This window comes from Sinohyriopsis cumingii, chromosome 12 (assembly GCF_028554795.1).
Source record: "Sinohyriopsis cumingii isolate HCF-2022 chromosome 12, ASM2855479v2, whole genome shotgun sequence".
Taxonomy (NCBI): Eukaryota; Metazoa; Mollusca; class Bivalvia; order Unionida; family Unionidae; genus Sinohyriopsis; species Sinohyriopsis cumingii.
This window is the reverse complement of record NC_142972.1, coordinates 127,826,371-127,840,333: the sequence shown is the minus strand read 5'-3', so window position 1 is coordinate 127,840,333 and position 13,963 is coordinate 127,826,371. Positions and strand designations below refer to the sequence as shown.

The 13,963-nt window shown below is 35.5% G+C and overlaps 1 protein-coding gene across 1 annotated transcript; it reads left to right on the top strand.

Moving 5' to 3' along the window:
* The first annotated feature begins 312 nt into the window (after positions 1–312).
* LOC149787432 (chromosome transmission fidelity protein 8 homolog) lies at positions 313–7,921 on the top strand. Its single transcript, XM_089978378.1, has 3 exons — positions 313–399; positions 746–866; positions 6,468–7,921. The coding sequence occupies exons 1-3, from the start codon at positions 377–379 to the stop codon at positions 6,705–6,707; spliced, it is 384 nt and encodes a 127-aa protein (XP_089834504.1). The 5' UTR covers positions 313–376; the 3' UTR covers positions 6,708–7,921.
* Positions 7,922–13,963: the final 6,042 nt, after the last annotated feature.

Below are 13,963 nucleotides of genomic sequence, written 5' to 3'. Positions count from 1 at the left end.
ATATACGAGCATATTGTATACATTTGCATTTAGACAGTGAACGATCGTTTCAGTCTCAAACGGTCCTTTCCACTTTATTTCAGCCTTATTCAACTTTCATTTTAAATTTACGTTCTTAATTAGACTGGCTACCATTTTATAGTCGTATATATTTAACTACTAAATTCATCTTTTTAAATCTTGTATAAATGCATGTACGTAATCATTGTCACAATGACATGTATATATGCATGCACGCGAGCAATGTCACAATGACATGTATATATGCACAGTCGACCAGACACAGATTACGGGATCACTCATATCTTTATTTAGTGTATACCTTTGTTGTGCTTCCGGTTTTAAAATTTTGGTAGTTTTTGCGGGAAGTTTGACTATGGTTCAGATCGTCATTAAAGTGTGCGTATTTTAATATGCCTATATCCGATACTCATTTTTTAAATATTACATTACTCAGAAAATAATGTATTTATTTCGTAATTACCACTAAACAAGCACAATGGAAAGCATTACAAACTGTTCACTACTTGTCACTCAAGCTGTGAAAACAAACTCGAAAAGTCTTGGTAATTTGTTGTATTATTTTGCATCGATGGTGCTGTATGTTAACGAGAATTCATTTAATCATTATTTTATCATCATCATACAATATACTGGGTATGATATTTTTGCTCAGCTTTTTTTTTACAAAGTTATTATTGTACCATTATACGAGTGGCAGCTGCCCTTTATTATATTTTTTCAGGCCTAGGGAAGATAATACGCCCCCAGAGTGGGCTATGATAGAACTGCAGGGTAGTCTGGAGACTCGACACCAAGTTGCACTGAATGGTCGTTTTATAGGAGATCTGCACTTCACAAAAAAGGTAACTTATAAGGAAAAGTTAATCAGTATTCATATAGTGGACGGGCTATCACATAGTATCTTGTATTCATACAGAAATGGAAAGAGTGGGGTCATTTACAAGAAAATGGGTTGTGGAAACCCGTAACTGTTTCTTGATTATTTAAGATATTCAAACAAACCATTATTACATGCACTAGTCCTACAATATAAGACATCAACCCTGATATTTATATTTTGGGTATTGAGGTATTACTATTAGTGCCTAAATAATGGCACCATGTTGTGCGTCCTGATGTCAACTAAAATCGAAACAAGAAATACAATTTTCAGTATCTCACACACTTAACAGCCCATATTGATGTTTTCTACAAATTAAAGTCATAATGCTTTAGTCAGACTTTTCTTACTATGATCTCTTTTTCTAATAAATTCAAATTCTCACACAAGCAAATGTCTGTGTTTTTAAGTTCTTTTGGCCTACATTTCATTAGGCATGAATGTGATTGATGTAAGCGGAGAATGCTGAAATTGGATTTAATTGAAGTATGTTTCTGTAACTAAATGAATAGAAATATATTAATATTGACAAAATTGTTTAGATAGATTCGTTGTATTCAAGATACTTATCCTTTTAATCAATTTCTATGAATGAAACCTTTTAACACCAGAATTTGTAAATGATAAATTTATTTGGTAAATTTTTAGAAGATGAAATTATGTCAGTTGCCTGAGGAAATAATAACGATAATAGTAATAACAATAATGGTATTCAGTACAAGGCGAATGTTCAAAAATGTAAGATAGAAAGGTGAACCAGCATTCAGAGTTGACTTTTGTACAATGGCCAGTTAGCCTTTTTTCATAGAGGTTTGACTATATGCCAATGATGCCATTATATGATGCATTTGAGCTGCCTAGCATGGTTCCTTACCAATTTCCTTGATTGGACTTCAATACATGCATAGGGAACAACAGTTGAAACCAGTCAAGGTTCTTGTCTACTATACTGTAGAGACAGTGAACAAATGCTGTGATCATATGTTCAGTTCTTTAATCTGCATAATATTATCAGTATAGTTGTACAAGTATAATTGCCATTCACATGATCAAACTTTATCTTGGACAAGTTTCTAAATCTTCCCGAATTTTGGGTCACTCCATAATTTAATTAGTGTTTGCTTTCTTCTATCCATCAAGTCGAACCTCTTGTCTACTTCTCAGTCATTTTTTTATGGTAAGGTGTGCATATCAAGAAATATCACAAATTCCATGTTCATACTTGGCAAAGTTTAAAAGATGTATAATTATGCAGTGTCTACAGTGGTAAATAATCAGATGGCCTCCCAGGGCCCTTCTGAGTTTAGATCGGGCCTGTCTGTAGACTAAGTGAGGTGTTCGTCAGGCTTGTTGAAAATAAGTTTTAATTTGCCTGATGAAACTTTGATCGCACTGATGAAATGTCTAAATGTATTTTCAAGATGTTGACATACCTGCCATAACACTGTGCTATCTAAATCAGATCATCACTGTCCTATGTGAAATCGAGATCTGATTTTAATAAGGTTGAAGTTGGGCATGTCATACTAAAAATAAGATTTTGTACTCCCAAACCCCCTGACATGGGCATGTTTCAAGAAAACACAGTTTTCAGTAATCTTAAAAAAAAAGAAAAAAGAAAGTAGCGTGTATAAAGAGTAAACAATCATGACTGCAGCTGATGTCAAAACTATCCCTTGGGCAGTTCAAAAAGTGGCAATTAAAGTCAAAGAGGTCAGGTATAAACCACCATTTCACATATTACTTAACTGGCTGACAATAGCTAGTGAGATGTGTTTGAAGGCTGCAGTATGTGAGATTATTGTGCTTATTTGCATTGGTAGGATCAGGAAGTGGAACAACCCCTTATAGGTAAATCAAAGAGATACTAGATGTGTGTACAAGAACAAAAATTATTACATATTTTTACCTTGAATTAGAATGTTTAAACGGTATGTATTATATTTTTGACAAGTTTGTGAACTGCGGCAACATTTCTTTGAAGTCAGATCTTACTGCCTATTGCAAAGCGGGATCATTTCATTTGTTGAAATAGTGTTCAAGTGTAATTTGTTTTTGAAGCCGATTTAAGAAGCAATTAGATATCAGAAAAACCCAACAAAAATATCACTACTTTGTGAAGCACACCTACGAAGTGATGAACACTAATGACACTTGCATTACTGTCAAACTCCTTTGAACACTATTGATTTTATACTTGAATTGTAGCTATTAAAATGTTGTGTGACAATATTAAAAAAGGAGAACATTTTGGGAATGTGGTAACTGGAGCCCAGACTTGTGGAATTTCAGCCAGGGCTTTTGAGTTTATTTAAGTCACCAGCCTGTGTCCTGTGTCCAAAATAAATAATTCTTTGAGCACTGGTCTAAAACCTCATGAAAAGGGTATAGGGCTAGGCTTAGCTGACCTTGGGGTAAAAGCATCGTTACACCAGGATAGAAAAAATCCATTGCCTGGTAGTCAGGGACAACTAAACATTAAAGGGGGATATTCATTTAGTATGTATGCAAAAATCTGGCAAAGCTTTACCCCTCCCTGTACACATGCATACTTTTTTACACCCCAAACTGCGTACATACACTTGATGCATCTCCCACCCCATATTCTATAGAACAGCCTATATTTAATCCACGCATAAACCATAAAGGATTGATAATATTAGCGTGTTTAATAAAACATAGTCCACTGATGCTGAATGTCTGGCTGCATCAAAGAAATAAGCTGCATGACATTAAACAGTTTGTCTAGTGTCCACTAAAATTCAAATGCAGACCGAACCCATTCAAACAGGTTATGTATTAGACAAATTATTATCGAGGTTTCACCCAACCCACCCCCAATCCTGTTTCCTATGCGTACGTACATAATCAGTAGCCCACCCACTCCATGCAAGCGTATACATTTGGGTTACTCCTCCCTTCAAGTGTACATACTAATTGGACAGCCCTAAGCTGGACAGCTAATCATCCCAATATGAAGCCCACTGGCAACCAAAATTATTACTCAAAATATGATCTTCTTAAAAATTAATATTTATATGTATATATCTTCCAGCAATAAAATTATATTATTATGTTGTCTGTGTGATTGCCTACAGCAGGATCCCAAAATTATCTCCATATAAATCCACAGTAAAGTGTTGACTGTTTGTTTTCAGCAAGAGGCCACACTAAACCATGTGTCAGCTACTCTGTATCTGATTTAATAATGCCATTCCATACTACAGCCCCTTTGGGTGAACTCTTTAAGGAAATAAGACTTGTGTGTATGACTTTTGAAAACACAACATATGGTAGTGGTATCTCTCATCCTTGGTTTACCACCCTGATCCTTTGTTTATGCTTTCTATTGAAGATATAGGTATATGCAGTGATGTTGTAGTGTTGTTTCTATTGGCTAACTTTAGCTAAAGGAATATGGCAAGTTTAAAGAAGCAGACTAGTCACAAATGTTGTTGTACGCTGTTGGCTTGTCTGTTATCCCATGTGGAAAGTGTATAGTTACCTGATAGTTTATATAGTGGATTTTTATTGGTATCAGATTAACAATAATGTGAACTGTAATTATGGTAACTCAGATAAACATGATATGTGGTTAAGTTTCTAGTCAAGGGTTGCCAACTATTAAAAAACTGATGGACAAGAAGATACCATTGATAAATTAAAATTGTGTGGTATATACCATTTGCAGAACCAATGGTGAGTTGCAAGAATTGACTTTGGATTAACTATATTTATTTAACAAAATGTGTTTAATAATTTTTTATTATAGTAATCTATGAGACAATGACAGTAAATTAATGGGGAAACCAGAAAATAATATGAGCAACCAGATATTGAAGATTTCAAGAAGTTGATTAAAAATTATTAATTACAATGTCAGCACATTGAGGTAATGTCAAGTGGCCTTTAAAAGTTAAAGCTCCCTGTGCCATTTTTTGTGGGGGAGGGTGATTTTAAAAAAATCTTTGTGGGATAATCTGAATAATAAAAATTATCTTTTATTGTGACAAACAGGCAACAAACATATCACACATAAAAACAAACAACATGCATTACATCATTGTCCATAATCTTTTACCGACGAGTATAATATGATCATATAATTACATATACTGCACTGCAATTTTCTGATTCTAGTCTAGACATCAAACACTGGAAAAAGATGCCTAATAAAAATTGGGACAAGTTAAACAATGAGCAGGTCAGGTCACTTTTTCAACTAGTACAGCCCTTGAATCTCAACATTCACTTTTCCAACTTGTACAGCCCTTGAATATCAACATTGACTTTTCCAACTAGTACAGCCCTTGAATCTCAACATTCACTTTTCCAACTTGTACAGCCCTTGAATATCAACATTGACTTTTCCAACTAGTACAGCCCTTGAATCTCAACATTCACTTTTCCAACTTGTACAGTCCTTGAATCTCAACATTCACTTTTCCAACTTGTACAGTCCTTGAATCTCAACATTCACTTTTCCAACTTGTACAGCCCTTGAATCTCAACATTCACTTTTCCAACTTGTACAGTCCTTGAATCTCAACATTCACTTTTCCAACTTGTACAGCCCTTGAATCTCAACATTCACTTTTCCAACTAGTACAGCCCTTGAATCTCAACATTCACTTTTCCAACTAGTACAGCCCTTGAATCTCAACATTCACTTTTCCAACTAGTACAGTCTTTGAATCTCAACATTCACTTTTCCAACTTGTACAGTCCTTGAATCTCAACATTCACTTTTCCAACTTGTACAGCCCTTGAATCTCAACATTCACTTTTCCAACTAGTACAGCCCTTGAATCTCAACATTCACTTTTCCAACTAGTACAGCCCTTGAATCTCAACATTCACTTTTCCAACTAGTACAGTCTTTGAATCTCAACATTCACTTTTCCAATTTGTACAGCCCTTGAATCTCAACATTCACTTTTCCAACTTGTACAGTCCTTGAATCTCAACATTCACTTTTCCAACTAGTACAGCCCTTGAATCTCAACATTCACTTTTCCAACTTGTACAGCCCTTGAATCTCAACATTCACTTTTCCAGAGTTACTTGTCCTGAGCAAGTGTCACTTTTCCAGAGTTACAATCAATGATACACCCCTGGAATCTTGATCTCAACAACACTTCAACCACATGAATATTAGCTCTGAGCTATAAGATTTTTTTTATTCTAAGTGACAGTGTGATAACACGTATGAATATTCATCATTTCCCAAGAAAATAGAATTGAAAAATGGATACTAAAGGATCAGTTCTGTTCAATGTGATGATTGCATCGTTGAATGATATAAGTTTCTGAAGCTAGCATGTGTGCAAGGGTTAAAGATATGATTGACATAATGCATAATGATTATGTACTATATTCATCCAAGAATAAATAGGAAACTTGATAAGAAAACTAACTTGAATGCTTTATTAATTTTCTTACTCATCTAAGTTTGTTTCTTCCTATTACATCTTATTGGACTAAACTTGACACTTAAATTAAATATTTAATGTTTATTGATCACTTGGTGATATAATGTAATGCCTAGTACTGGTACTTTCAGGATGTTCCAGTTTTGATCATTGGTCATCACATTCTATATGGAAAGGTTGTTAGCCTAGAAAAACCATTTGCTGTCCTGGTAAAAGACTCTGAAAATCGGTCAGAAAATGAGCCCATGGAGACAGAAGATGAAAATGTGAACAAAGGGACTAGCTACAGTGTGACTGCCATCATTAAAAAGAAACTGTTGTTCAAAACAAGACCTAAACCTATCATTGCTAATGTACCTAAAAAGTTATGAGGTCATTAGGTACATTACAATACATGACTACATAAGAGTTTGCAGCCAACCATTATGTAATGTGAAATTCAGTTACTGTGCAAACAATATGTTGATTATAGAGGTATGTGGAACATGTTTCGAAACGTAGTTGACCTATACAGTAATATATCTTTTTCACTGCAGAGCTCCTGATAGGATGGACGTTCCTCTTCTCAACCATGCGACAGAAATGTAGCTGTTTTGCTAGCCTTTCCTTATCTCAGTCCAGTCGTCTGTCATGGTGTCTTTGCACCAGGAACTAGTTTTAAAAAGAAGAAACCCTTGTTGTGTTCTGCTCAGCCTGATGGAGTTGTAATAAAATCAAACAACAGATATATAACAAAAAGAAATTCATTCAAAGTAGCTTAAGGTCTGTCCAACTTTTATAAAACACCATACAAAACATTTTGACACACACACAGACACACACACAGACGAGCTATTTGGTAATATGCTACAAACTATTGTTTGTTCCACACGGCATGACAAATTTTGTCTTATCTGTAATTCAGTAAATTTTCAGGTCACTGTCATCAAATGTAGCTAAAGGTACCTGATTCATATTAAATACTTCATGTGAACAAATTAGGTACTTTTAGCTACATTTAATGATGCTGACCTGAACATTCACTGAGCTTCAGATGATGCTGTGTGGAATGAACTATAACAGAAAGCACTGTTCCAGACACAGTCTGGACACATCACTGGCTACAAATATTCAAAAACTCTCAAGAGACACTGCAAAGCTGGCACCAACCAGAAATGTGTTGACGTCAGAACCATATTCTTCAAACAAAGCCAGCCCCAGTTGAATCTAACATTGTTATGTAATTGCAAATGAAAACTCATGCACATACCAATCAGAATGGTTAATTCACCAGTCCACACACTATTCTAGATGAGGATTTCCATGTAGTGTATCATTGCACTAGTAATAGCAACATTTGACATATTTCCAGGACAGAAAATTTAAATTTATAAAGAAAGTCATGAATTAGAACTCTCTTGTCACCATACACTCTGTTACAACTGTACCCAGTATTGTATTGTATTGTACTGTATTGTATTGTATTGTTGCCTACCATATAACTTTTTCCAAATTAGATCTTATGAAAGAAGTTATCCATATAAAAGATATTAATTATTTACTGTTATTTTCATATGACATCCATCAATTAAATGTGATAATACTGTAATAATATCAAATGTTTTGTGTTTTTATTTTCTCATGCATAGAATTTGTGTACTTAGAGTCAACATGTCACCCCATTGCCCTTTTGTACATATCATATTAATGTGTTGTATTTACAAAACAACATCATGTTGATCTAGACATCATGATGAATTACTTGCAACATGTAACAAATTACCTTGATTATTTTTTTCCTTACTAAGAGTGGCATACATAGCCAGATTTTACTTACATAAATATTCAGATTTTTATAAAAGAGTACAAGAGCTAATGATGTTTATTTAGTGTGATGGAATAATAGTAGCTGATGTGTTTTCAATCTGCCAACTATATTGCAGAAGTGCACGGTTACTATGTTGGTGTTTGTACCCAGACCATGCAGTTCCTGTTGTGGGGTTACATTATTGGTTTCCCCCATGAGGCAAAGAGCCTGATGGGTAGGCAAAGGTGGCCAGACAAAATGTTAAGTGGACATAATGGTATGGATAAAATGGTACAGACAAAATGGTACTAGGATTAAATGGTATGGTTAAAATGTTGCAGACAAAATGGTATGGGACAGAACGAGATAAAAGTTTAAGTTCTTCTAACTACACTTAAATTTTGGTGTCCCGTCATTTGTGTGCATGTCAAAAATGTGCCGACATTTGCGATTAGTGGAAAAGTGACACCCTAGAAAGCCTTGTAAGACAGTTTAGAGTAGAATAAACTAAATTACGGTCTTAGTTTTAATAGTATTGTACGACATATAGAGTTTATCGATCAAAGTATCAAAGTTAACTGTGCGCTAATGACTGGGGTGCCTTACTTTTTGTAGTTTGAATCTCAAACTGGAAACAGTTGCATATCATTTTAGAGGACTGTATTGTCTTGATTATTTAATTATTAAACTTGTTAAATTTTTTCATCATGTTAGAATATGTTACTTCTCAAAAAGGGACTCGCAAGCTTGTATTTCAAGGTTATTTATTTACCAAGAACACCGATGGCAGTGATGGCAAGGAGCTCTGGCATTGTGAAAGAAGAACGTGCAAGGCACAAATTCATACACAAGCGAAAGGTAATTATTATAAATCATCCATGGTCAGTTCACAGTAGCAGCCTATTAATATTATTTAGTAAAAACTTGTCTGTACCATTTTGTCCGCTACCATTTTGTCCAATACATGTACCATTATGTCCACTTAACATTTTGTCTGCTATCATTTTGTCCAGGCTACATGTTCTGGCAATGTTGATGGTCGACTTCCTCACCAAGATGTACTCAGTCTGGTTTGGTGTTTTCCATATGGACTGTGCATCTTCTAGATGGTTTGTGGCAGCCAACGGTGTTCGTTAACACTAGATCAATGTAGGTGGCAGAGTCCTGGAGCTTCAGTCATCTCTCATGGAGCTTCAGTCATCTCTCATGGAGCTTCAGTCATCTCTCATGGAGCTTCAGTCATCTCTCGTGGGTCTGTTCATTACAATATAGACCACATACTTCTCGTCAGTCTGCCTGTATGTCTTCTCCTCCTTAGTGTTCCAGTCTCCTTGAATAACTGGAATATCCTTCTTGGGTGTCTGGTCAGTGAGAATTTGAAACTGGTCATAGTCTGATGTTGAAATGAGGTGCCCTCAGGTGGTTGGTAATCGTTCTGTAAGGCACTGGATGGGTTAGGGTTAGGGTAAGCCCATGACTGCATTCACAATGTCCTTGTGTATTATAAATTTGACCCCATGCTATTGCATGTCCTCATTTCTATTGAAGAAAATCCAATCCCGTGTCCATCAGTTTATCTCTCTCCGAGATTCTTCCAGCACGTCCAAGGATGCTTGTCTTAATATCCTGACTTTCCACGTTCCAGTGATAATGTTATCTTTTGCTTTGATGATGGTTGCAAAAGTAGCATAGTTATCACCTCTGTCCTTATATCCAGCAGATGGCTCAGTCTTTGGTAACCTAGTATGTGACAAATCTCTATCTATTGTCATTTAGTTATCTCTGGTTATCATGGACAGTTCAGTCTGGTGGAGCCCATCCTTCTCCAGGCTGTAGACCACAGCCGATATCCATGTTTCCATATGGTTGCCCAAGTCTGGAACATGTGAACATTAAATTCATCTTGGAACCCCTCAGTTATGGCCATTAATTTCAACCTGGAAGACTTTCAACTTCTGACATCATGTCACCACCAGCCTGTTTCTCCCATAGGTAGGAAGACCCGTGGAGGCAGGATTGTCTTAAATCTTCCTTGCAAGTTTTATCTTGTTCACTGCTTAAAGAGTCCAGGCAAGTTCTAAATTATGAATGTCAAACAAGGAAGCTCTTGATGAAATTTGTAAAAAAAAATCTTAAGATGGTTCAGCCATGTTTCAAATCCAGGACCTCTTGGATATGAGCCACATGCTCTAACCAGTAGAATATTCCTACAGATCATTAACTGCTAGATGGATCATATTTGCTCTTAGTGCTTCGTGTAGCTGTTTCCCTTTCAAATTAGATAAATATGCAACTGAAATAGTTTGTTGGGTCTTCTTTGATAGAAAATTATCTACTTTCATGAAATTCTTAGAATACATGAGTCATGTAAAATTCAAGACAAATGAATCCAAACACTTATCTTAAGACTCATGTCAAAGAAAAATGTAAGAAACTAAGATACATAAATTCAGCAATTATCTTCAGACTCCTGTCAAAGAAAATTATATGAAACTAAGATATGGTACCTTGCTATCTTTCCCCTTTTACAGAATGTTTTCTCATGACTTCCACTTACAAATCCCTTGAACTTTTATGAGGAAGTATGCCCTGCCCCAAGATTCAGGACCTTTGCTTCATGCAAAAAGTTTGACTAATTGTATGGGATAATACATTTATAAAACATGAATCTCATGGAAACACACACCTAATTGTTAGCTTATCCAATCAGGAATTTAAGTTAATCACCAAAACTAACACGTGAACATCCAGGTTTCACATCCTTTCCTTAACTGATCTCTGCAGAGTTTCAACTTATGATGAACATTTCAGCAAGTACAGATGCTGTTTTTGCAAAATTAAAACCCTTGACATGACTGGATCCAATTCACCTTGTCTTGACCATCTAGCCAGGCACAATTATCGGACAGAGCTCATTGGGAAACAATTATGTCCCCCATCAGACACAATTGTGCACCGGATCTTTATCCCCTGTAATGGATTTAACTCCATGCCAATCATATACATCAACTTAAAATGGCTATGTGTCATCCTGACAGCTGCCAAGTTTCCCCACTATGTATTCCAAGAACATCTTACAAAATTCCCATTGTTACAAAGTAACAGAATCATTTCTGTACTGAGAAATCTACCAACTACTAGGAAAATTTTCAATGCAGAATACCATGCTGTTGGTTTACTTCACAATGACCACATTAAATATAGTTTATAGTCCGATTACAGTGAAAGTAGATGTTATTGCACCAACTAGACATGAGTGGAATTTTAGTTTTACAAGAATAGGTCTGGGGCCCCGAGTGGCCGAGTGGTCTAAAGCGCTCACCGTTACGGATCACTGCCATCTCACCTCTGTCTGCGTGGGTTCGAGTCTCGGATTCGGCCAATGTGGATATGTGAGAAAGCTTGCCAGTAGCTTCTCGAGGGTCGGTGGTTCTTTCCGGGGATTTCCCGGTTTCTTCCTCCACCATTAATACTGGCCACCATGTATAGCCTATTGTGTGCTGAAAAATGGCGTTAAACCCTACAACAACAACAACAACAACAAGAATAGGTCTTGCTTTTTATACCAAAGTGTATAATTTTTAAGGGCTTTTGTCCAAATTAATAACAACCCTTGCCTAAAAGACTTTCTTCATACCAACGTATATGGTTAAGCTGAGTAAAGTTAACATTTTTGTCTGTAAATAAAAATGAGTTACAAATTCATTTGAATTTCAATAGGTATACTTGTTTTTTTATGATACGTCCTGCATTTCAGTACATGGTCATATTTTTAAATAAGATATTATGAGAGAGTTTCAAAATAGATACAGTATTTGCTTTTAAAAATAATGCACATTTTCTTAACCAATTCGCATTTTTTTTATTCCATTTAGTAAGGGTCATAAATGATCCTTGACACAGTTTCTTTACAGGAGAGAACCTATAAATGTTTGTTTTAAACACAAGAACTCTGTTTATACCAAAGGTTTTTGGCTTGGAACATTTATCCTCCAAAGTATATATGGTCTGCTTTTTACTTGTATGTTTTACTTAGAATAGTTTGTGTTTCTAATAATAAGACACTTTCTTCATCGGGGCCCTGAGTGATCTAAAGCGCTCACCATTATGGATCACTGCCATCACACCTCTGTCTGCATGGGTTTGAGTCCTGGGATTGGCCATTGTGGGTAAGTGAGAAAGCTTGTCAGTAGCTTCTCATGGGTTAGTGGTTGTGTCCAGGGTTTTCTTGGGTTCTTCCCCCACCATTTATCCTGGCTGACATGTATATAGCCTATCTTGTGTTGAAAAATGTCGTTAAACCCTTCAACAACAAGAACAACTGTTTTCATCTAGCTTTGTGAGCCTTTCTGGCCATGCAAAGCAGTCAGTATATCAAGGGACATAACTCCAAATCCAATCCTAAGAGGAAATTATTTGACTGAGGGGTTACCTCCCTCTATGCACGATTAGTTTGACTGCTCCTGAACAGTTCTTGAAACAATACAGAATGATTTTAACAGAAAACGTTCATAAAGGTCATTACTTAAATATTTTCTTAAAATATTGTATGAATTTTTAAATTGGTTATCTGTAAAAAGTAAAGAAAGAAAAAACTAAAACCAAAACACATATAACATGTTTTAATGAGAGCTTGGTAACTGCATATAAAAGATGAGTATCAGTATCTTCCAATTGATACTCATCCCTTTGATCTTGTTAATGTACCAAATCATCGCAGTTCTTAAAGCAAATTGGTATTCTCAGGACTTTGATTAGCTACAAACCTTGAGTTGCTTTAGGACAACAGAGCCTTATATGAGGTTTCAGGTCCGTTGTTTGTGCTCTGTAATCAATCACTTTGAAATTTTCAAGACTACATTGCAGAAACTAAAAGATGGGTTACTTACAATTGTAAACAAGAACAAAAGTATTTTCTTCAAACAAAGCGGTATTGTAAAATCTTAATACTTGGTACATGCAGTATTATCCTTGCTTATAAGTGGGGTCCTTCCACATAAGTCACTGGTAGACCTGGGTATATGCAGTTAGGAGTAATCAGTGGAACAAACAATATAGACTGGTCTTCCAGTGTATTATGCAACAGCAGATTAGGGTCTGACTTATTTGCAGTTGGAATCTACTTATAAATGTGTATGTATTTTAAATTAAAATTAGCACATGGAAAAAATGTGGTTGGAATTTCTGGAATATTTGAATATAAGACTGATAGGAGGAAAAAACAGTTCTTATATGTATTAACAAAATAAAATCCAAGGATGCAAAATTTGCTTTCTTGAATATTTTGAATTCTTTTACAGTACCTGCATACAGATAGGTTGGGTGTGGAAAGCAGGATACAAAGTATTCCAGTTTAACAGAACCTGCAGTCTATTTTAGACTGTCAGAAAGCTGACACTCTGACCACTAGGCCACTGGAGCAGTATATATATGTGGAAAGGTTAAGAACAGGATTTTTGGGAAAAATAACGTATTTTTACAATAAGAAAAATCAAGTACAACCTCTGTAGGGTATGAAAATCAATATTTTGGGCTCATTTCTAAACTACAACGAGGTCCCTGGCTTACACAGCAATTTTTGGTATAAACCTAAAGTTATTCACATGTGATTAAAACAGGGTCTCTGAAAGGAGAAAGGAGAGTTCTTGGAGTCTCTGACATATTTCATTTTATGGCTTTCCATGTTTTAGATTTATTTTGTATTTAAAGTCAGTGACCCATATCCAATTCACATTTTGAATGACATAATACAGGAGCACCTGCATAAGCATATTCAGTGCTAAATTACATTCTGATGCCTGAAAACAGTTTGATATTAAGAGAGAAAAATAACAAACAAAC

Coding starts and splice junctions, on each gene's coding strand:
- LOC149787432 (XM_089978378.1), top strand. CDS start 377: ATGGTTCAGATCGTCATTAAAGT. Junction 400..745: donor GTTCAGATCGTCATTAAAGT/GTGCGTATTTTA, acceptor ATATTTTTTCAG/GCCTAGGGAAGATAATACGC. Junction 867..6,467: donor ATCTGCACTTCACAAAAAAG/GTAACTTATAAG, acceptor TGGTACTTTCAG/GATGTTCCAGTTTTGATCAT.